We start from the raw sequence: 22,227 nt of genomic DNA on the forward strand, positions 1-22,227 counted from the left end.
CGACTCTACAAGAAGTAGTCGGGAGTTCGGCGGGAGACCATGGGTTCGCCGGCTCGAGGGCAGGGGTCGAATTGTAAGCTGTGAGCCATTTTGTTAGCTGAAGTGGCGGACAGACGTGATCACGAGGGGCAAGACTATCGTACAAGGTGTACTTGAGGTGTTCGTCGATTTCCATAATGGCCGCTTGGTTGCCGCAGCGGTAGCAGTAGTTGGGTGCTGGGAATACAAGTCAGCCTCATTCTTCCACGTCAGACAACGCCGTAACATACCCGAGAAAATGGTGACCACGTTCCGGTCCTGACTCCAATTATACCCCTCCATGACCAGCTGATGTGCACGAGCGACGAGCGTCAGCCCGTTGTTGTGATTAAACGCCTCGCTAATGTCCTGCCCAAACGTGTACCCCGCGCCTCGCGGACTGATCCCCCAGCCACACCGATCGTCGGGGTCCGACCAGAGCAGGTCACACATCGGACCCTCGTGTGGCACCTCCTGTATCCGATCGAGCTGGCGGATGTTATCAAGCGTGTCGATGCTCGGGCTGAGGCCGCCGTGCAGGCAGAAGATCTGATTGTCGATGAGCGCGGTGAGGGGCAGATAGTCGAAGAGGTCGGTGAAGAACTTCCACACGTTGGCGTTGCCGTACTTGCGAAGGCACTCGTCGTAGAAGCCGTACACCTGCGTAATCTGCCGGGACTCGTGGTTGCCACGCAGGATGGTGATGCGCGAGGGGTAGCGGATCTTGAGCGCCACGAGCAGCGTCACCGTCTCCACGGAGAAGTAGCCGCGGTCGACGTAGTCGCCCATGAAGAGGTAGTTGGTGTCCGGGTTCGGCCCGCCAATTTTGAAGAGCTCCATCAGGTCGTGGAACTGGCCGTGGATGTCGCCGCACACCGTCACGGGGCATTTGACCGGCTGCACGTTCGACTCGTCCTGCAGCACCTCGCGCGCCTTCTCACATAGCCGGCGCACGTCTTCTTCGGATAGCTGCTTGCATTGCATCAGGGTTTCGATCCAGCCGTCGAGGGTGGGGGTGGACGGCGGGTCGGTGGATGCGCCCAGTGTGTGCTCTACTTTGCCCGCATCCTCCATGTTGGTGTCCATCGGCTGGGCCTTGAGTGCCGCAGCCTCCATCTTGGCGGTGTAGACGGATGGGAGGGAGGGAGTGGGAGGTTATGGAGGGCTCGATGGGGATCAGGAAGGGTGGTGAAGTATGTGGTGGAGGTCACGGCAGGAAGAGGATAACGGCGGCGGTCTCTGGATGCGAGGGATAAGGTGTAGCGGTGGAGTGAGGTGAGTTCAGAATGAAAGGGAAGATGTCTCAATGGGATCCGGGTGTCACCCGATGTCTTGTCGAAAGCGTGGGTATTGTTATGAGACGTTCGACATTGTGGAGGTGGAGGAGTGGCTTTACAATAATTTACCATTCCCAATGCGGACTAGCGTGCATTCACCAATCGCAGCTCACGTCTTCACCACTGCACTGCACCGACACGATGTATTGCCACTCTTCATGCAGAGTCTATATAATTGATAGCTTACTATCGTTCATGACAATATTCCAGACGCCTATAAGCACACCAGGCACCCACATCACTCCTTATTCTCCAGAGCAGCCAGTCGCAAGTACACATACTGAGGCCGATGCGTCAATACATCCACGGCCTCGAACCCGGCCAGATTCTGCGGTAAGGGCTGCAGATCAAACGTCAAGATGATAGACGTAATGGTTATCCGCAGCATCAGACGAGCGAGCTTCTTGCCTGTCGATCAAAAGCCAAGGCGTCAGTACTACTCTTATCCATGAGCGCGGAGTCGTGTATCTCACCAAAGCAACCCCTCGTTCCCGCCCCGAACGTCTGTTGCACGCCGGACTGGGGATCAAAGGCTTTACTACCCATTGCGTCGGTTCGGAGCCACCGGTCGGGATCGAATGCCGACAGCGTCGACTCTTTCCAGTCACCAGTCCACCTTTCATTCGGCGGCACCTGCTGACTCGTCTTGCTTCGCTTGCTCTCTTGAACCGGCAGCGAAGGAGCGGTATAGCTGGGTCCCTGGGTCTGGAAGCACGGTGTCATCAGTTAGCTCTTCTTCTTTGTGTATCTCGAGGATCCACCGATTACGGCTCATACCAGCATAAAGATATCAGTACCCTTGGGGATCACATGGCCCAGGAGCTGGGTGTCCTGGACCGCCACGCGCACATTCATCGCGACAGTGCCAGAGGCTCGCAAAATCTCTTCGATGACTGCGTCTAGGTAGGGTGCCTGTGCTTTGCCAATCTCGATTGGCGACGGCAGTCCGCTTCCCTTTTCTGCGCCCCCAAACGCGCTCTTCAGATGTTCGCGGAGCTTCTGCTGTATCTCCTGGTGCTGGGTGAGGAGCTTCAAGCCCCACGTCAGAGTGGAAGCTGTCGTTTCGTGCCCAGCCATAATGAAGCCAAAGAGCTCGTCCCGAACGATGGGGGTTTTGTATTGCGGCGCCCGACTCTCTTTCGCAGCCAGCTTGGCCTCTCGCTCCACGATCAGTTCCGCGGCACACTTGATGTCGGCATCCGAGGCACTCGGGTGGCTGAACTTGTTCCACGCAGCGTCGAGTTTGTCGTACATCAGCTGCTCGACCAGCTTCCTTGCTCGCCTCAGCCGGGGATAAAAAGTCAACGCGAACCAGTGGTGTCGTCGTCCCAATGGTGACTGCATCGGAATGATAGAGCTCTCCGTCAGTCCGGTGATTGCGTCGTAGACAGTTGGGTGTGGAGCCTTCGGGAACTCCACCACGTCGTCAACGCCCATTGTGCTCGGAAGAGGAATATCAGCTTGAGTGATGAAGTCCAGCTGCGCCCGATTCGCAGCACTGGATGCTCCAAACGAGCTCGCGAAAATGGTGTCCACCATTGCTTCCATCACATCGTCGGCCACACTGATAGGCCGCCCGTTTGCGATTTTGCACTTTTCCCGCCACAGCTCCAGGAGATCGGCAAACGCGGCGGCGACTTGAGGGCCGGCGACATTCTGGAGAAACGCGGGCGACATGGTGTCGGCCATGAGCCGCCGATTCCAGCGCCACTGGTCGGTCGTCTTCATGTGGACCTGATTGTGCGGGACTGTTCCGGAGAACAAATCTCCGAAGAACTCGGAGCGATCGAACTCGCGTGTTCGGCGCCCCATGATATCCTGCGCTCTGCAAGTGGCAGTCAGCACGGGAACTGTCCGACTCCGTTGGAAAAGCAGTATGGACGGCCTCTTACTCTCTACTATCGGCTACAACGACCCACGGCTTCGAGAAAGGCCGCATAAACACCTGGCAGATGGGGGATTGCAGCTCGACGCAGCGTTGGGTGAGGAAGGTGCAGATCTGCTTCGTCTGCGCGAGGTGTCGCATCGCATCCGGCACATCTCCGAACGGCCTGCTGGCCGACGCAGCGAAGTAGGGAATCCCGGGGATGGGCGTCGGGATGCTCGCGCGATACAGCACGAAGCCGAGCAACAGCAGCCCAGCAACGACTAAAGCCAGGGAGGGCGAGATGAGCGTAGCCATTGTTGCGCAGCGGAGATTGGAAGACAAGAGGAGAAACGGAATTGCAACAGAGAGAAGGGGGCGTAGCGAAATCACAATGTAGGACGGCGGCTAAAAAGGCTACAATATACCCAATGATAAATCGTCTATAATCATGCCGATGAAACGCCTCGCAGCCACAGCCGCATGGATTGACAGCCGCACACCACACCACCTCTGCAGATCCCTACCCGGGCCGGGGCCCGCTTGGAATACGGGCTCCTGCCTATTTGGGCACGGGCTCCTGCCTCTCCGGGTAGAGGGCTGGAATTCCACACCCACCGGCAGCGTGTAATAAGTAAGCTCGGAGACATCATTCTACCGCGTCGGAGGAGATGACGAAGACTCGAGGCCATCCATCCTCAGGATTACGCCGAGTCGATGCACTCGATGTCGCCACGGCACAAACTGCCCGATTAGCCGTTCGGCCGACGTGCATTTCGTTGCGCATGCACATTGGCTAACAGAGTTTGGCGCCTGCATTCGTATTTCCTGCGGGGCGAGCAGAGGTGGTGCGACGAGCTACATTTGGATGCAGTGCAAAACGAGTTGCACATGAAGGCAGGGAAAAAAAATACAGCCGCGTCCGTAATGAGTCAGGGCGGCGGAATTATCAAAGCCAGCACTATAGTACAGAGCCCTAATCTTTCCCCCAGCCCGCCCAGCCTGCTCACGCAGCCCTCTTCTTCCCCTTGCCATGATGTGCTCCATCCAAAGGCGTAAGCTGCGGAAATTCCTCCCGCCCACCTTCATTCTCAACCCGACTCTGCTCCTCCGCCAAACTCAGCTGAAGCGCGAATTCCAAATCCTCACTCTCGCTCAGCCGCCGACTGGCGCCCGCCAGGAGCGGCGAAGTAGTAGCCGAGAGGCGCGAAGAAGAAGGCGGCGTCGACTTCTTGCCTCGCTGTTTGGCTTGGCGGATGGGGATGTCGGGCGTGCTGCTGGGGAGGGTGGAGGGATTGAGGCTTTGACGGATGGCTTCGGCGATGTCGGCGTCGAGTTCGTCGTCGGTTTTGACGGGGGTGGAGTATGGACTGGCGGTGTTGGTGCGGGGCGTTGCTTTGCTTCGAGCCGGCGTGGCAAGTCCACCTGTTTTGTCCGTGGCACTCGTATCCGCCGACGCTTGTCGCATCTTCTCCTGCTCCAGAGACTCCTGGCTAAGCATCGCAGCATAAGCCAGCATCTCCTCCTCACTCCCATCCAGCAAACCCGTACCAAAGCGGCCCGCGAAGCGCTGCGCGTCTTTCCTGCTCTGCTGCACTTCGCGATCGAGCTCGATTTTTTCGCTTTCAATGTAGGCCTGTAAGTTGCTCCTCGTGGCGCCAGAAAAGTGCGCGCCGCCATTGTTGCTGCCGCGCTCTGATCGGCGGAGACGCCGCTTCTGCGACTTGTATTGGTCGGCGGCGGAAGAGCTGTAGGACCAGTAGCGTAAGTGGGTGCCGAGTGAGACCATGCCGCGCAGGACCGTCGCGTCCGGATCGAGACAGATGGCGCCGGCTGCGAAAAGATTGATGCCTACGCCTTGCGGGGATGCTTGAGCTTGGACGAGGCGGCGACGGGCCCGAGAGGAGAAGCGAGAGTTGAGAGTTCGAATGGGCTGCATGTTGGATGCGAGGGGATCCCAGGCTTGCACCAGGCCATCATTGCCGCCGCTGACGAGGTAGAGGGAGGACAGGGCAAGGCATGAAATCTCCGGAGAGTCGGTGTAGATAACCCGCACGGGCTCGATGACGCTAGACACGTCTGCAGATTTGGGCACCGAGGCGCGCATGTTCCAGATGAAGACGCTGCCGGTTTTGGTGCCAGCAGCGAAAAGCCGAGCACGTTGGCCTGGCATATCTGCGGGATCGGCGATGGGTTCAGTCTGTGACATGGGAGTCAATGATGGGGATGACGCGGTGGATCGGCCGGAGAAGCTGAGGAGCGGATCTTCGGAGATTGTCTGAGTTGCAAAAGTCGAGATGTCCAGAGTCGTCGCTGTGATTTGGAGATGTCGAATCCCGTTGAGCGTAAATTCCGACTGGCGCCACTCTTCGCTCATGGGTTTGGGAGTGATTGACCCATCGAAATCCTCTCGAGACAAGGCCTCCTCCAAACGCTCAAGAGAGAAGGACTCGGGCTCTGCCGTCGGTGCTGTAGCTCCACCAAAGAGCGACGGTGACGACTCCGAAGGCTCTGTACTGCCCTGGGTCAACGGAGGCGTCAAAGCGCCGTCTTTACTCTGGCGATCTTGAAAGCGACACCGAGTGCAGCGTTTGACGCCAGCAACGCCGCCTTCATCGAGTCCGCATTCGAAAACCACGACATGCTCGCCGGCATTGTTGCCATCGTCTCCCGCAAAATCGACCTCCAGCCTCCGTCGCATGTCCCATCCTAGGCACACCTTCTGGAAATCTTTCGGCTTACGGGTCACAAAAGCTTCGATCTCGCGAGTTTCCGCCTGAATCTGATCTTTGCTCAGACACATGCCATTCCAAGACGAGCGAGGCGAATGGCCACCGTCAAGCGTAGCGCCGTCGGCATAAGGATCAGGTCGTGCGGTGCGCCGACTGGGCTCCACCAGGTTCCAGTACACGCTTCGTCCAGCAAGCCAGGCGTTGCGTTCAATGGCTTCGTCGGTGAGCTTCGCGCCGCGCTCGATGTGAGGGCGTTTCGGAAACTTTGTCAGGTAGAAAACTTCGCCGAGAGCGTTGAGGACGACGGCCCAGATGCGATTCTGCGCGTGGCGTTGCATGCTATAGTCATTGTCGATGGCGATAGCGATTAACGGAACGCCAGGGCTGAGCACCCATCGAGCCGTCATCGCGCCGCGTGCGAATCGCTGCTCTCCCTTGGAGCTAGTCGGCGTCGATCCCAGACTGTACGCCGTCAACACGCCCAGAGATGAACCCGAGAGGAGTCCAATCTGGCTTTCCGTCATCGACGGGATGACCGAGGATTTTGCAATCCAGACTGAGCAGATAGCTTCGATCGTAGAGGGAATCCTGGGGATGCCGAGCTCAGGGTCAGACATGGCGGACGAAAAGAGCAAGAAGCGGCCGCGCATCTCATCGGCGGAGCGATAGTAAGTCATGCCACCGGGCGAGCCCTCTCCATGGACCATTCCGTGCGGTTGACTAACATCCATGACATTCGGTACGCCCACCACTTCACCTGGTCCGAGGCCGTATTGTTCATCACCGGGAAAACGTTCCGTGAATTGTAGGAAGAACTGCGGATCCCCGAGCCCCCAATTGTCCACTTTGCCCGAGCTTGGATCACTGCTAGTCGCCGTGCCCTGATCATCGGCGCCATGAATGAAGCGAGGCGGCCGTTTGTTCAAGCCCGTGCCGAATGAAGCGTGCAGATGGTTGATCGTCGTGAACAGCTGCGAGTTGTACATGGTGATTGGTGCAGCGGTATGAGATTGTCCAGACCGCGCCGCACTGGGCGATGCAATGACTTGAACTGGTTTTCCACGCGCGAGCGAACGCAGCAGTCGGGTGCGCATGATGTACTCGCTTCGCCATGATGCCAACGCAGTAAGGCGCGTAAATGCGCGTCTTTCAGTGCGTATCATGTCCTGATTCTCGCTATCATCATCGTTGAAGACCAGGCTGAGCGAATCGGGACCCGGGAAGTAGTGCGCGAATGCGCTGCGCCAAGCATGCGGACCCGTAACGAGGTCGTGAAAGCGCTTCGACACCAGCGCGACCGAAGTCAGATCCGAAGGAGCAAGGTGCGCAAGCGCATGCGTCAAGACCTCTATACGCGCGACAGTCAGTATATCATCATCCACTATCCCGCTCACTATCACCACATACCATTCGGCAAATCCTGAATAGGAGAACTCTTATCGCCCGGACTCCTCGACTTCTTAATAACCTCAAACCCCACCTCTTTATTCTTCCTCATCGGCGGCGTAGAAGCATTCTCATACTCGGCAATCCGATTGAGCCCCGAAGAAGGTGGCGACGACGACGACGTGCCGCGCTCGGAGCTCAGTCGCCTCCTTTCGGATCGCGACAGCCCTTCGCGCAAAGACGCTGCGTGCGCGGCGTTATGCTCCGTCGTCGTGCTTGCGCCAGCATCGTCTGCCGGGAGCAAGGGGACGGATGGATCGGGGTGTGGAAGTCCATATTGGCGGGTGAGCGTGAGGTTGGGGGTGTCTTGCTCGGTGGTCGCGTTTTGGGATGTCGTTGGGTACTGTGATTGCATATAATTCTTTGGGTGTGGTGGTGGATGCTTCTTGGACTGGACCAGAGGTATTCCTGGAACAGTCGGGGCGCGTGTAGGCGGGAGGAGGGCGGTGGCGTGGCGTTGTTGTCGAGTCGAGAGTTGAGAAGTGACGCGGAGGCAAAGTTTCAATGCGATGCGCGCCAAGACTTTGAGATAACGCGGCGGAGCTTAACGGCGTTACGGGGAATAGTAGAACAGCCTCGCTATGCGTTATGACTACGAACTCGCTTCAACCAGATCAAGGCACATACAGCCTCGAATAAGCCGCAATGTCCGTCCGACAGCAAATACACTTGGTATAATTCCTCGCCGCCAGACCGACGCGACACTCATCACACATACTCAAACACCCACAAGGCCATACGAGAATCGTGCGCGGCGTCGACTGGCAAACAACACACTGCGGCCCCGAAGCGCCCATTCCTTCCGCGCCCGTCTCCCACGTGCCGCCGCCGCTCTTGGCGGCACTAGCGTTGGAGCGGCGCTCGAGGATGAAGGTCTCCAGGTCGTGCTCTTCTTCCTCCGCGCTGGCGGTGTCGTTGGGGTTGCGGCCGCGGAGACCGCTGAGGAGGAGGGCGCGGGTGCGCTCTGCGTTGCGTCGGTATTGGCTGCGGGTCATGGGCCGGTGGGTTTGTAAGCTGTAGGATAGGAGACGCGCTTCTTCTCTCTCTGAGGCGGATTGGGGGTTCAGAAGGCGCGAGAGCATGGAAAGATCGAGCTCGGCTTCTGAGACGGGCGTGCTCTGCCCACTGCGCTCTCCCAATGGATCGTGTTGGGTGGGAGTGCGGCGGCCTGCGTCTGCTGTGTCCGAATGCTCGTCGTCCATCATGTCTCCATCGGTCGACATGGATATTACACTCGTCGCATCGTCGTCGTCCACACTAGGAGCGCTGTACTCGCCACTAGCATCCAGATCTCCGAACCAGCCGCCGTTGCGCCAATATGAGTAGAGAATGTCACCCAGCGACTCTTCCGAGACGATGTTCTCCCCACTCGCCAACCGTTGTCTCGTCTCCAGCTCAATATCCACGTTGCTATCGGTAGGCACGGGGAAAGTATCATCCCCTAGTCGATGTGTCTCGGTGCCCTTCTGCTTTTGCATCACACCGGCCGCTTTCAGTAGCCAGGAAGGACGACGTTCGACACCAAGCCTTCTTAAGGTATTTAGCACCAAATTCGCCTGCAAACCAATAATGAGCCAGAACAGCCCAGCAATGAAGTCGAAGGTCAATTGCATACGACTCCGTCGTTGCGCGATCCCAAGTCCACTGTCGAGATCGTTCGCCGCTCCCGGTCTGTCATGGTCGCTCTTCGTTGGCCTCGACTTTCTCTCCCGGGCGTATGGTGATCGTCCAAAGGCAACGTTATGGTGGTCGGAGAAATCGACTCCCCTTGCTATGCCTTCACCAAGTAGCTCGGCCGGTACTGCTGGCGTTTTGCGTTGCTCGATGCCATCGGCCAATTCATCGATACGCTTCTGCTCGAGCCATGTCATTTGTGCGACGTGAATGCGGCTTCCCTCGTTAAGATACACCGCTTCAGATGCAGCTGTGAGTAGGGTGAAGCCGACTTTCAGAAGGGTGGTGTAGAAGTCTTCCGACATCTTGATGCGAATGCTGGAAGAGGAAGAGAACTGCACGTTAGCCTGGAGATTCCCGTAAGCCCAAGCTAATCGTTGGCGGAATGATAAGCCAGCCGAAACTTCTCTCGGCACGGAAAGAGCAGTGATCAATAAGGCCAAGCCATAGATGACTGCGCAGATGAAGATGCCGATCAAGATGAGGACGTGCGGAATGAAGCCGACGATGCAGACGGTGGGGAATCTGAGCATCCCCAGTTCTGTGATGCTTTCTATCGGGTTTAAGAAAATCTTGGTGAAGCTCCACATGAAAGCGGCCATGTAGCAACAGGCCCACAAAGCCGTGTTAAGCAACCGGACGCGTTGTCGAAGGCCGGTGACTGCTAGTGTTGCACTGGCTAGATGGCTAAAGCAGGAGATCAAGCAGATAAGAAGCATCTCGGGCGGGACATTGAGGCGTTGCATGATCTCGGCTCGAGACATCAATGGTCCGGTGTTTTCACCTGAGCCGGAAGAAGTCGAAGAACTTAGCTTGGGCCCTCCGAAGAACCCAAAGCCCAGAGCGCTGCTGATCATGGCTTCGCATTCGGCAAATGCGAGGGAGTGCTCGAAAATGGTCATTCCAGTCTCCGGCATTGGCAGTCTTCCCTGGAGGGCGCATGCGAGCGTTTCGAACAGCTGGCTCGTGCATAGGGTGAGGAAGAAAGTAAAGAGCAGTGACATTGAGCCTCGAAGCTGTGTCCGGTCGCTGTCCACGGCAATCAAGGACATCTGTCGTGCGGCGCAGCAGCTCATATCATCCTCCCAAAAGAGGAGAGTTGAGCTGAGCTTGTATAGGAAACCTCCCTCGCCGCCGAAATCAATCGACAGCTGTTTCAACGGGTCGCCGTAGCGGAGTAATGCAAAGTCCGGCGATGTCTGGCATTTTAGTGCCTGTAAGATGAAGAGAAGTTGAGTGAGGAAGGAAGCGATGGGAAGGGCGTAGAGGGCTAGCCGCATGAACCATCGCAGTTGCAGGTGCTCTCTGGAGGAGGCGTAGAACTGGGTGCGATTGAGGACAATGGCGGCGGTAAATGTTGCTAATGCCCACCTCGACGTCAGATAGGAGAAGACGCCACCAAAGTTCATGCTCTTCAGCCTGGTGAACCACTGCCACACGACAATGAGCACGGAGGAGCGCGTCGTGTTGCCACTGGCAAAGGCGTCTTTGATTGCAGCTTCGAAGCCGGCGGTGTCGGTGCTTTGCCGCAAGAAGGCTTGGCTGGTGTTGGTGATGGTGGAGTTGACCGTTTGACGAGCGGTGGGATCGGCGATGATGCTGCCGCCGTTGAAGATCTTGCCGGCGATGTTGTCTACTGCTTCAGGCATGTGGAAGAGGGCGAACTGTCCCGCTCGCTGAGCAAGCCTGGGCACTGCAAGAAGCAGATCCATGGCTGCAGGAATGAGGGTAGCGTTTCCCCATGCCGGCTGATCCATCGCGCTCTTTCTTCCTCCTCCTTTCCTCAAGACATACGGATGTGTCTCGCAACTGCTCTCCCGGGAGTGTAGCGTTGGTAGCCTACAGGCAACGGTGGAGCTTGGTGTAAATCAGGTTCGGGTTGGGAGGGAAAGAGCGAGTGGCCTGGATGACCACATTGCCATCCGCTATCTCATGTGGGTATGGATTTCGTGGGTTTGGGGAACGCAGGAGGGTTGACACTTGTTGACGGTGTGATGTGGTAGGGCAGCGGGGACGTTCACGAACGCCGATTGCGGGTTCACGTGGCGCAGACAGGTGTGGCGCATGCTTGCTTACCTAAATTCTTACCAAGGCGTCTGCGAAAGCTTAACAAAAATAGATTCGCTATCTCTTTGCTGCACGATGCCTCGTCCACACCGCGCGTTTGATGGGAGACCGATTGTAGGTGGCTGAGAAGGCATCCAAGACGATGACAATGCAGTGGAATCACACGGCGAGCAGAATTTGAACAATGCTGTCGGTATGGCTGACGTGAATGGCTCCATGGTGACCATCTCCAGGCCAGCGCAAGCGGAAACGACGCAAGCATCCTCCACTTCCACCAGAGAACGGTTCAATGATCAGGTTACGAGGTCTAGCTCGTGCCAAAATACGTCGGGTAGGAGGGCAACGTCACCTCGGGCTGGACGCCTCTTGTCATCGATCAAGCAATCCTGTACCGCTCTTTTCAACCAGCATAAGCTCATGCACACATGCAGCCAAGCACGCTGCCTAGTCCTTTTCCGACCATGCTCGTGCTCACCGGGGTCGCCTCCTGCAGGGCCGCGTAAACCACACCTCGAATCCAGGTAGGAGAGTGGATGATCTTGCGACTCTCTTTGCCACCACGCCACCACGATATCAAATGCCGCCGACGATCCCATTGATATCCCGCCGCACGGACCAGCTCGGGGTCGGCCGGCAATGGCGTGGCGGCGAGGGTGCTGATCTGAAACAATCTCCCTTGTCGACGGTCATTGGTGGACTGTGTTGATGCCGTTGGAGAAGAGTGAGCCTAAGTTCTACCTCTCTCTCATCATTCTCCTTGCGCGTCGTCACCTCTTTCGCTTCCCATCATCTTCCTCTTCTCCATCACTACTCCCGCAACCACTGCTGTGCTGTGGCTGCCTGTCACTCATTCATCTTCTTGACTATAATTCGTAGGCGGGAGACTGAAAAGTACATCGCCATCTTTGGAACATCTCATCCCCCATCTTGGACATCTCGACAAGAGAAACCATTCGCAAGATGATCGCCGTGCGCCTTCCCCATCTTCTTGTCCAGTCCTGTCCACTGACTCTCTACAGCCAACACGATTCCTCGCCGCCCTTCTGGCCCTCACCTCCTACGTCTCCGCCTCCCTGAACCCCATCGAAGTGAAAGAGCAAGAATTCGTAGACTCCAAGACTGGGGACCGCTTCGTGCTTCTGGGTGTCGCCTACCAACCCGGTGGGCAGTCTGCTGTCAGCGCCGGCTCCGGCGACCCGCTCTCCGACTCCAAGGCATGTCTCCGTGATGCAGCCTTGATGCAGTCGCTGGGCGTCAACACCATCCGAGTCTACAACGTCGATCCTACGGCCAACCACGACGAGTGCGTGTCCATCTTCGACTCCGTTGGTATCTACATCATCATCGACGTCAACTCGCCCCTCTACGGCCAATATCTGAACCGCGCTGCCCCGGCTTCCTCGTACACCATTGGTTACCTGCAGCACATCTTCAGCGTGGTGGACGCCTTCATGAACTACCCCAACGTCCTCGGCTTCTTCTCTGGCAACGAAATTATCAACGCCGAGAGCAATGGCGAGTCCTGCCCGCCCTACATCCGCGCCGTCCAGCGCGACCTGAAGCAGTACATTGCGAAGAATGCGCCGCGCACGATCCCTGTTGGCTACAGCGCGGCCGACGTCAGCTCCGTCTTCGACCAATGGGCCTACCTGCAATGCAACATCGCCGGCGACAACGACATCTCGCGCTCCGACTTCTTCGGCCTGAACGACTACGAATGGTGCGGCGACGCGTCCAGCTACACCATCTCCGGCTACAACGTGTTGATCGAGAACTTTGGCTCCACCACCATCCCCGTCTTCTTCTCCGAGTACGGGTGCATTGTGCCCCTGCCGCGCTACTTCGACGAAGTCACCACGCTGTACGGCCCGCAGATGCGCGTCATGAGCGGCGGTCTCGTCTACCAATGGTCCGGCGCACCGACCGACTACGATCTCGTCAGCGTCAACAGCAACGGCAGCGCCAATCTGCTGCCCGACTACGACACGCTCTCCAGCAAGTTCAACATGCTCAGCGTCAGCGAGCTCACCAGCCAAAACAGCTCCGCCACCTCGCTCACCCCGCCCACCTGCAACGCCAACCTCATTACCACCTCGGGCTTCAGCACCGACTTCAACGTCCCCGACCAGCCATCGGGAGCGTCGTCGCTCATTTCTAACGGCGTGTCCGGCGCGAACAAGGGCTCCCTTGTGTCTGTCTCGGCGACGAGTGTTCCTTACCCCGTCTACCAGACGAATGGCGCCGCGCTGTCCAGCTTGACGATCCAGACGGGCGCCACTGCGGCCAACTACCCAGGCGCTGTGAAGAACTTCGCTTCTGCGAGTGGAGGCTCGGGCAGCAGTGGCAGCAGCGGCAGCAGCGGTAGCTCAAGCTCGTCCCACGGAGCGGCGGGCGCTGCGGCGACGCCGTTTGTGAAAGGTGCGGGTGCTGTGGCTGCGGCGGCTTTGGGTGTTGTTGCTTTGCTATGAGGGTAGTGTGAAGTGCGTGCTAATTTTTATAAGAATGGATACAAAGGATGATTCGGATTGATATGTAGTTTTGTAGATACCTCATATGCAGCTGTACTCATCGGTGTTCAAAAGGGACGGGCCTTTCAGTACAGTGCTGTGAATTACGCATCCCAGGATGAACGGTACGACTGACCGTGAAACACGCCAACGAATGAGACGCCGGTGTCGAGTACGAACGAGGCCGCGCGAATGGCCGCGCCACCCTCCTCACTCCCTGCATTTGCCCTGCGCAACCACTTTCTTTCTCATCCAAATCTTTCACCACCTCCTCGCTTCCATTTTACTCCTCCTCCGCCGTTTCAGAGCTGGTCTCACGTAACAAGCGCAGGACACTTACAATGCTTCCCTTCCCTCGCCGCTAAAGTGCCTCATCCACCCGCCATCACCACCCAACCAACCATGGCAGACGAAACCGATTCCAAGCACAGCTACGGCGTAGTCATCGACGCCGGCAGCAGCGGCAGCCGCGTCTACGTCTACGAATACAAACGCGCAGCCTACGTGCAAGCAGCCAACGACGTCAAAGAGCTCGGGCGCCTGCCCAAAGTCAAGAGCAAAGACGACTGGCACAAGAAAATCCACCCGGGCATTTCCACCTTCGGACCGCGACCTGATGCCGTGGGCGAAGAGCATTTGAAAGAGCTGGTGCGGTTTGCAGAGGAGATTGTGCCTGCGGGCGAGGTGGAGGCGACGCCCATCTTCCTGCTTGCGACGGCGGGCATGCGCTTGCTGCCGGATGAGCAGAGCGCCGCGGTCCTGAAGAATGTGTGCTCTTGGTTGAAGGGGAATTCACGCTTTGCGCTACCGGATTGCGCGCTGCATATTCAGGTTATCCCGGGGGAGACGGAGGGGTTGTATGGATGGATTGCGGCGAATTATCTACTGGGGGGCTTTGACAAGCCGGAGGATCATGCGCATGGGAAGGGGCACCATACATACGGCTTCTTGGATATGGGCGGCGCGTCGGCGCAGATTGCTTTTGCGCCGAATGCCACCGAGGCGGAGAAGCATGCGAATGATCTGACGCTGTTGCGCCTGCGCAAAGTCAATGGCGAGCCGCAGGAGTATGGAGTGTTTGTTACGACTTGGCTGGGCTTTGGAGCGAACGAGGCTCGCAGAAGATATGTTGAAAAACTCCTGGCTGCATCGACATACAACGAGGTCCACGATCCGTGCCTGCCCCTTGGGCTGCGCATCAACCCTACCGGGGAGATTCTCGAGGAGAGTAATCCCGGCGCAAAGACTCTGCTCGGCACGGGGAATTTCGAAGCGTGTTTAGACGCCACTTATCCGCTGCTGGAGAAGACGGCACCCTGCCTCGATGAGCCGTGTCTCCTCAACGGCGTGCACACTCCCGCCATCGACTTCGACGTCAACCACTTTGTCGGAGTATCGGAATACTGGCACACCACGCACGAAATTTTCGCCATGGCGCACAAAGACAAGGCGTACGACTTGTACAACTATCAACGCTCGGTCGGGCAGCTGTGCATGCGAGAGTGGGACTCGATCGAGGAGGATTTGGCCAAGGAGAAGTGGGGCCACAAGGTGGACGAGAAGACGGTGGAGGAAGTGTGCTTCAAAGCGAGCTGGTTGATCAACATGCTGCACAACGGCATCGGAGTGCCGCGAGCTGGCCTGGAGGTTACTGCCGCCGAGGACAAACCCGTGCCTTCGAAGAATCGTGGTTTCCTGGACCCCTTTCAGGCTGTGGAGGAAATTGACGGAACGGATGTCAGCTGGACTCTGGGGAAGATGGTGCTTTACGCCTCGTCGCAGATGCCGCCACTGGATGGCGCGCTTCCCGTGGGTTTCGGGAGTAATGTGCCTGGCGGCATGCCGTCGGATTTCCAGCGACCGAGTGGCCAAATCCCCGGCACCCAGAACCCCTCCGGCCCCGCCTCTTCCTCATCCCCCTCCACCATCAACGCAACCACAACAGAAGACACCACCGCACTCCAAGACTGGCGCGACCGCATCTCCAACCCGACCTTCGCCCGCCGCCTCCCAGGCATCCTGATAGTCCTCCTCATCATCGCCCTAGCAATCTACCTCCTCTGGTCCCGACGCCGCCGTAACGCCCGTCCGTCCTGGCAAGATGCCGCCTCAAAACCCAACCCCAGCAAACGCCGCAAACCCGGCGGCCTCCTAAGCAGCAAACTCTTCTCCCGCTCAGGAGAGCAATCCTACGAACGCGTGCTCGAAGACGGCGGGCCGGACGACGCGTACGCGCCTGATGTCGAATTATCGCACGTCGTCGACGATGCGCGCCCGTCTAGTAGCTCGAGCAGTCTTTCGCCTGTTACGACTAAGATGGGTGGTGGAGGGGGCTACTTCGATTCCTCGACTAATGGGTTGGGGATCTATTCGCCGCCTTCGAGGGGGGGCTTGATTTCTCGGACGGAGAGCCGGGAGCGCATGGCGGCGTCGCCTGTTTTGTCTGCTGTGCCTGGTGGGGGGATTGCGAGGAGTCGGAGTCCGTTGGTTGGGGTTGTGGGTGCGGGGTTGAAGGCGAGTGTGGATTGATATTGATGGGGTGGATGATTTATAGACTGGTGTTGGATGGGGTGGATTTTGCATAGCGGGATTGGGTGTTTCTGCTTGGGACGAAGAGGTTCGTCTGTGTGTGATGATTATGAGACTTGTGCGGATATCCTCGTGTAGAGATGCTGGCTCTAGGACAAGAGTTGTACAGCGATGCATCAGAGCGTCAATTCATTAATATCTTCTATCTTCTATTAATCTCCCCATCAAACCGTGCCGCCATGCACGGCTACTCCAACATAAACCTCACAAACGCCCCCGCAACCACATCCCCATCATGCTTCCCATGCACCCTCCGCATGGCATCCTCGTAATCCGCCTGCGCAAAAATCCCCTGCGCATACCGCATCTCCGAAATCATTGCCGTAATCTCCCCGTTGAATTCCGGGTGGCCTTGCACGGCTATCAGGCGCTGCGGAACGTACATGCCTTGCACGGCGCAGGCGGACGTGCGGGCTAGGGGTTCGACGCCGGGCGGGTGCTGGAAGACGATGTCGCGGTGCATTTGGTGGAGGCTCTGTTGGAGCTTCTTTTAGTAGGGGTAGGGGTTTGGGTGTGTGGGAGGGTGTTACCAGTTCTTCCACCCCGAATAGTTCCTTTCCCTTTTCTGTTAGTGTGTGCGGTACCACTGCTATCTCCCACCCCGCATCATTCCTCCCGACTTCCATTCCCATTGCGCGCCCGATAATCTGGTGCCCGAAGCACACGCCAATAAGGCGCACGCGGCGCTGCGCGAGGACCTCCTTGGTAAACTCAACGAGTTTGAGGATCCATGGGTCATTGTCGAAGGCGTTGTATTCTGCCCCACAATCAGTTTTTTTCTTACGTCTCTTATCGGGGAGGGAAGATAGGACATACTACTCCCCGTAAGCAACACCCCATCCACATCGTCAAGCGCAGGATAGTGCTCCGCATCCACCACCTCATACACACTGACATCAATCTCGACTGGGGGTTCATGTGCGTTGTCCGCGACTCTTTGCGCGCCGCGCTGCAGCAGTGCTTCGAACATGCGCCCGAAGCCGCCGTATTTCTCTTTTAGAGGGTCGGGGGGCTGGCCGCATTCGAGGACTGCGATGCGCAGGGGCGCGTGCGGGGGCGGGAGGGAGCCCATTTTGGGTGTTGTTTGGTAGGGTGGAGGTGGGGTGTGGGTTGTAGGAATGTAAAGCAGGGAGTAAGGCTCAAGACATGATGTTTGGGGTTGTTGGTGAATAGAAGTGGAGGATATGAGGTCAAGTGGATTGGTAGGGGCGGGATGCGACTTCCTAACGCGATCAACGACATGTGACTCGGCGGATGCGATTCCGCTGGACCCTGAAGTTTGTCCTTCACAACTGTCTATCTACAACTCGCGGCGTATCATCTCACACGGAAATGCTGTGGAGCTTCGTGAGTATCTGCCGAGCGTGATCAGCACATCATCTCGTGGGGCGATAAGTGACACGCAGACCTTGTCAATATATCTAACTCCGACCGCCACGCCATCGGCATCCTGGAACTCGCTATCATCTCCAAAATCCACATTGTCCTCGTCCAAGCACGTTAAGCAGTTGACGACAACTTCTGAATATGACTCTCCCATCACCCCGGGAAGCCTCCGCCTGGCGAGATCCACGAGGAGGTCCTTCACTGCTGCAGCCCTCACAATCTTCAGCTCCGCCCGGGTGTAGCCAAGGAGGGTGGGATTTGGAACCGGCGTTTTTCCATCTTCTTCGTACAGCATGAAGGAATCCCAAAGGCCAATCTCCAGCAGGCACACGCCGAGGCTGTAGATATCGTGTTGCATCGTGAACCTCTCCTGGACGAAAAGCCCCTGCCGCTCTGGGTGACGATAGAGGCTCTTTTGCCATTCCGTGTCGCCTTGGAGATAAGTCCTACCATCCGCACTACGGACTTGCTCGAAGCCAATCAGGAAGAATGGATTGAGTCGTGCATCACCGAACCCTATCAGGTTTTCTGGCCGGATGTTCTTGTGGACAAAATCGAGGGTGTGGACGTAATTTACCGCAGCGGCAAGCTGCTGCGCCAGGTGGACTCGCTCGGTGAGCGTGTGAGAGGCTTGTGAGATGAGACAGCCACGCAGTGTCCGCGGTTGGTCACGAGTGGGCGTCTCGAGGACAAGATCGAAGGACTTCAATTGGCCGCCATCGGCGCCCCTGACCTTTGCTACTCCTCGACACTTGAGGACGCCAAATGTGGATGAATCGATGTAGTGCAACTTTGTTGCGAGAGTGCGAATGTCTTTGTCCGTGTCGTTCACACCGCAACCCGCAAGGCAGGGTATAGAGTCCACGATCAGACTCGTTTTTCCTACTGGCCGCTGGTAATACTTTGCCGCGGAGTGCGGGATGGTATAGACATCCGCGTCACCTGGAGGGCGACTGCTGAGAGTAAGATCCAAGGAGCGAGAGGGACCGCCCTGGACCATTCTTCTGATGCGTCTCGCGGTATGTAACATCGCCGTGCCTTCGGCCGGGCGTGCCGCATCTATACGACCCAACTCGGCATCGATGACGGGATCCGCAATCCTGATAAGCAGATACCACGACGGGTCGTACAGTCTTTGCCAGTTTTCCAGGCTGCTGAGTAGCTCATCGAGATGCGGCTTAAGAAACATATATTTCCACCGCTTCACGGCGATCTTTCCCTCGGCGTCCGGCGGGTTGAGCAGTCCCTTCAGCTTGTCTCTCGCGGCCTTGAGCTTCACGACGAGCACATCCAGCGTCCTCCTTTGAAAAATTTGATGCTGCTCACTAAGGCTCGCCCAGAGACGTTCAATGGTCTCTAGCTGGGCTTTCGTTTTATACCAATGGCTCTGTACCGTGGTGATGCGCTCTGCTATCTCGCTTCGAGCGTGCACCAGACTTCCATACAGAGTGACAAGTTCGTTACCAACTCTGTGTCCGTCAGAAACTGTCTAGATAGTTGAGACGTGAGCTGGACTCGAGTCGCATACTGGAAAGCAGCCGTGACGACTCCCGCTATGCTGGCGATGGCTCCAATCGCTTCCATTGCTCGCTAAGACACTGTGGCACCGTGAGGTCTGAAGCGCGGTTTGTATATCTAATGCAAAATGATTTACGAATAACATGACTGGATGGTGGTGGCATCTACCGCCCAGTTGCGCCCAGCTCGGCATGTGCTACAGCACAAGCAAATGCAGGGTGGACGACCTGGTCGAATGAAGCTCTTCATGCAAGCTTCAGCTCCCCCGCTCTGCCTCCGCTGAGAGTACCACCCCACTGATCATGCACAGCCACGTCGTGCAGCGGACATTGAGTCGTTCGGTGAGCTGGACCTTATCATGGCGGGACGTACTGTACCGCGCTGCTCTGGACCACAGCGGCCTGGCGATATGCTTCTGCTGTCGCTCACTGTCCCCTGGAATAGCGCTCCAAATCCATGCGCTTTCGACATTGGAGTCAACGGTGGCGCGTTCTGACTGGCGCTTGAGATAGCAACGACCCCAGGGAGCTTCTCGCTCGTCATCAACGTGGGCAAAAGCAAACAAAGTCCGCCTTCGCCTCTAAATATGTCGTCCCCGGCCAATGATATTGTGCGCCTGGCGCGGATTGATGCCACTACGTGGGAGGATTCGCGATATGCTTATGTGAAGCACACATACTACGGCTGGCGCGCCAAATCCGGGGAGGAATTCGTGTGGCGACGGACGTTCAAGCCCATCGGACAAGGCGGATTCGGGCAAGTTTATCGCGAGGAGTGCATGAAAGAAGGCAGGACTGGAGACGTCCGAGCCGTCAAGGTCCTGCATAGGCCAACTGCATCGAACGAGGGCAAAATCAAAATTGATATCGGGAGAGAACTCGAGGCCGTCGCTCGCTTCTCTCGGCCGGAATACGCACGATGGTTCGTTCGATCGAGTGGTTGGTTCGAGAGCGACGATGATATTTTCATCGCCATGGAACTCATGCCTTATGGAAATCTACAGCAGTACATTGGCCAGGGACTACCGGAGAATGAAGTGAAGGTGCTCATTGCCCAGGTGTTGAAAGGCTTGCAATGTATGCATGCCGCCGGATATACTCACAGGGACCTCAAGCCTGCAGTGCGTAACTCTCATGAACGACATGTGCATCGAAACTGACACGCTTTGTGTAGAATCTCCTGGTCGCGCAGAAAGGTCCAGCATGGCATGTGAAAATAGCGGACTTTGGGCTAAGCAAATCAGAGGATCTCTCCTCACTCCATACCAACTTCGGCACCTGGGGGTACGTCGCGCCGGAAGTGTTGGGATTGCAGATTGATGATGCAGAAGACGCATCTCGTCCTTCATATACGAACGCCGTGGACATATGGGCCATCGGGGTGATCGCCTTCGTCCTCTTGACCGGCGGACTGCCTTTCCCATCCCAGGACCACCGGCCTTTGGCCAGATATGTTCGGGGCCAGGCACCGTTTCCTGCCGATGTGTTACGTGCGAAGAACATCAGCGCGGCTGGGTGCGCATTCGTTGAAAGCCTCATGGCTCCGAACCCTCTCATGCGACCAAGCGCCGAGTCAAGTGCTGACAATGTTTGGCTCGGGGGCTCAAAAGCTGCCGTCACTCGCGTCATGGAAGCTTATACATCCCCCGGACGTTCGCTTGGAAAGTCGACATCTGGTGGATCTCGGAGCTGGGCCACAAAAGACAGTGGTTACCAAAGCACTACTGTCATTCCTCACCGCAGCAAGCCTATTGCCGTCAATGACGGCGCCCCACAAAGCGATCAGCCAAAGTGCATAAAGCTTTGGGAAGGCACTTACCATGAGGCGCCTCGGTTGCCCCTTTTCCGGTGGCCGATGGCGTTCCAGGGACTGGTCCTGGCCTACACAGCGCAGCTGACCCAGGCGCTTGATGCCCGCCCGCCGGGAGGAGCTATTCTGGTCCGTGATTTGGCTTCAGCACAGATGCTGGCGACAGTGGACACGCAAGGTCCTATATCGACGCTTGCACTATCGGCTGACTTGCAGCTCCTGGCATTTGCGCCTAAGGGAGGGCAACACGTATTGAAGTACGGGAGGCGAGAGGAGGAGGCCCTCGTCGTTATCTGGAACTTCAGCCGAGGAGCAATCATAAAAACACTAGCACTGGATGACAGGCACAGTTCGACGTCCCTTGCGTTCTCCCCGGATGGGCGGCAAGTTGCAGTGTCAGGATTCTTTGTAGTCAAGCTGTTTGACGTCCGAACCGGCGCATTAACATGGCAGCGCTCTAGCATCTATGTTGATCACCCTCGTCTTGTATTCTCTTCTAGCGGCCAGTTTGTCGCCACAGCCTTCAAGGGTCACATAGCGTTCTTGGATTCGCGCACGGGGCGCGAGATTGCGAGGCAGGACTGTAAGCGGGAATTAATAGAAGTATGCGCCATTTCAAGCGACGGGAGGTACATCGGAGCAGAACGGCGCTACCCCAACCTCGCCTGGGAAAAAAAAATCTGGGACCGGGCGCGGGGAACGGTGAATATCATGGGGCGGGCCAATGTGCTTGTATTTTCAACGGACGCGCGATATGTGGCGACCGCTGGAGAACCCAGTCACATTACGATCTGGGAACTGGCTTCGGACCGGAAAGTGCAGAGGCTAGATATGCCCAAGGGCACACGCGCATGGGGCGTATCATTTTCGCCTGATGGCCGACACATAGCCGTGGTGACGACTCAGGAGACGGCGTTGGTCTGGAAACTGGATGGAGTCTAGTGTCTTGCATAGGTTCGTGGTTGGTCAGTGGGATAGTGGAGATTCAGAGAGTCTGGTTTAGGGGAGATTCTGGTTGTGTGAAAGAGAACGAGGCCAAGATATCGCAAGGTCAAACCGCGCTGTCATCCGGAGGAACAGGAGCATCCTTGATGTCGGACTGTTCGACGGAGTGGAATTTCACCGCATCAATCGCGTGCAGATGGCTTCTGCCCAGAGGCGTAGGTCGCGGTCAAGACAGCGAGAGATCCCCAACAGCCCTCGACGTGTCTAGCCTTGCAAATGGGCGGTTTACTGAAATCGAGTGTGTAACAAGGCAATGAGGAAATGTCAAGGCAAGC

General features: G+C 57.1%; 9 protein-coding genes across 9 annotated transcripts; 3 read left to right on the top strand and 6 right to left on the bottom strand.

The window, feature by feature from the left end:
- Positions 1 to 5: 5 nt before the first annotated feature.
- BDY17DRAFT_244073 (serine/threonine-protein phosphatase PP2A catalytic subunit) lies at positions 6 to 1,104 on the bottom strand (the record flags this gene model as incomplete). The annotated part of the gene is made up of 3 exons (XM_033730496.1): positions 6 to 78; positions 144 to 216; positions 270 to 1,104. 3 exons carry the CDS (start codon positions 1,102 to 1,104, stop codon positions 6 to 8), a joined length of 981 nt encoding a protein of 326 aa, XP_033594707.1.
- Positions 1,105 to 1,514: 410 nt separating this feature from the next.
- On the bottom strand, positions 1,515 to 3,537 carry BDY17DRAFT_342792 (cytochrome P450; the record flags this gene model as incomplete). The annotated part of the gene is made up of 4 exons (XM_033738029.1): positions 1,515 to 1,763; positions 1,829 to 2,060; positions 2,133 to 3,180; positions 3,248 to 3,537. The coding sequence occupies 4 exons, from the start codon at positions 3,535 to 3,537 to the stop codon at positions 1,594 to 1,596; spliced, it is 1,740 nt and encodes a 579-aa protein (XP_033594708.1). The 3' UTR covers positions 1,515 to 1,593.
- A 688-nt stretch (positions 3,538 to 4,225) lies between these two features.
- BDY17DRAFT_243283 (uncharacterized protein) lies at positions 4,226 to 7,752 on the bottom strand (the record flags this gene model as incomplete). The annotated part of the gene is made up of 2 exons (XM_033730414.1): positions 4,226 to 7,299; positions 7,359 to 7,752. The coding sequence occupies 2 exons, from the start codon at positions 7,750 to 7,752 to the stop codon at positions 4,226 to 4,228; spliced, it is 3,468 nt and encodes a 1,155-aa protein (XP_033594709.1).
- A 194-nt stretch (positions 7,753 to 7,946) lies between these two features.
- On the bottom strand, positions 7,947 to 11,062 carry BDY17DRAFT_290300 (uncharacterized protein). Its single transcript, XM_033732486.1, has one exon. The coding sequence runs from the start codon at positions 10,826 to 10,828 to the stop codon at positions 8,012 to 8,014; it is 2,817 nt and encodes a 938-aa protein (XP_033594710.1). The 5' UTR covers positions 10,829 to 11,062; the 3' UTR covers positions 7,947 to 8,011.
- Positions 11,063 to 11,881: 819 nt separating this feature from the next.
- Positions 11,882 to 13,647, top strand: BDY17DRAFT_24449 (Glucanosyltransferase-domain-containing protein). The gene is made up of 2 exons (XM_033730538.1): positions 11,882 to 12,107; positions 12,158 to 13,647. The coding sequence occupies exons 1-2, from the start codon at positions 12,099 to 12,101 to the stop codon at positions 13,604 to 13,606; spliced, it is 1,458 nt and encodes a 485-aa protein (XP_033594711.1). The 5' UTR covers positions 11,882 to 12,098; the 3' UTR covers positions 13,607 to 13,647.
- Positions 13,648 to 13,858: 211 nt separating this feature from the next.
- BDY17DRAFT_290302 (nucleoside phosphatase family-domain-containing protein) lies at positions 13,859 to 16,361 on the top strand. Its single transcript, XM_033732487.1, has one exon. The coding sequence runs from the start codon at positions 14,048 to 14,050 to the stop codon at positions 16,172 to 16,174; it is 2,127 nt and encodes a 708-aa protein (XP_033594712.1). The 5' UTR covers positions 13,859 to 14,047; the 3' UTR covers positions 16,175 to 16,361.
- Positions 16,341 to 17,418, bottom strand: BDY17DRAFT_290306 (class I glutamine amidotransferase-like protein). Its single transcript, XM_033732488.1, has 3 exons — positions 17,051 to 17,418; positions 16,765 to 16,991; positions 16,341 to 16,709 (listed from the first exon to the last, which is right to left on the bottom strand). The coding sequence occupies exons 1-3, from the start codon at positions 17,304 to 17,306 to the stop codon at positions 16,422 to 16,424; spliced, it is 771 nt and encodes a 256-aa protein (XP_033594713.1). The 5' UTR covers positions 17,307 to 17,418; the 3' UTR covers positions 16,341 to 16,421.
- A 116-nt stretch (positions 17,419 to 17,534) lies between these two features.
- Positions 17,535 to 19,043, bottom strand: BDY17DRAFT_245033 (uncharacterized protein; the record flags this gene model as incomplete). Its single annotated transcript, XM_033730594.1, has 2 exons — positions 17,535 to 18,502; positions 18,689 to 19,043. Coding segments are annotated over 2 exons (1,323 nt in total), but the record flags the coding sequence as incomplete, so codon positions are not given.
- An 873-nt stretch (positions 19,044 to 19,916) lies between these two features.
- BDY17DRAFT_244947 (kinase-like domain-containing protein) lies at positions 19,917 to 20,734 on the top strand (the record flags this gene model as incomplete). The annotated part of the gene is made up of 2 exons (XM_033730582.1): positions 19,917 to 20,258; positions 20,312 to 20,734. Coding segments are annotated over 2 exons (765 nt in total), but the record flags the coding sequence as incomplete, so codon positions are not given.
- Positions 20,735 to 22,227: the final 1,493 nt, after the last annotated feature.

Source organism: Neohortaea acidophila, assembly GCF_010093505.1.
Source record: "Neohortaea acidophila strain CBS 113389 unplaced genomic scaffold BDY17scaffold_1, whole genome shotgun sequence".
In the NCBI taxonomy this organism is placed as follows: domain Eukaryota; kingdom Fungi; phylum Ascomycota; class Dothideomycetes; order Mycosphaerellales; family Teratosphaeriaceae; genus Neohortaea; species Neohortaea acidophila.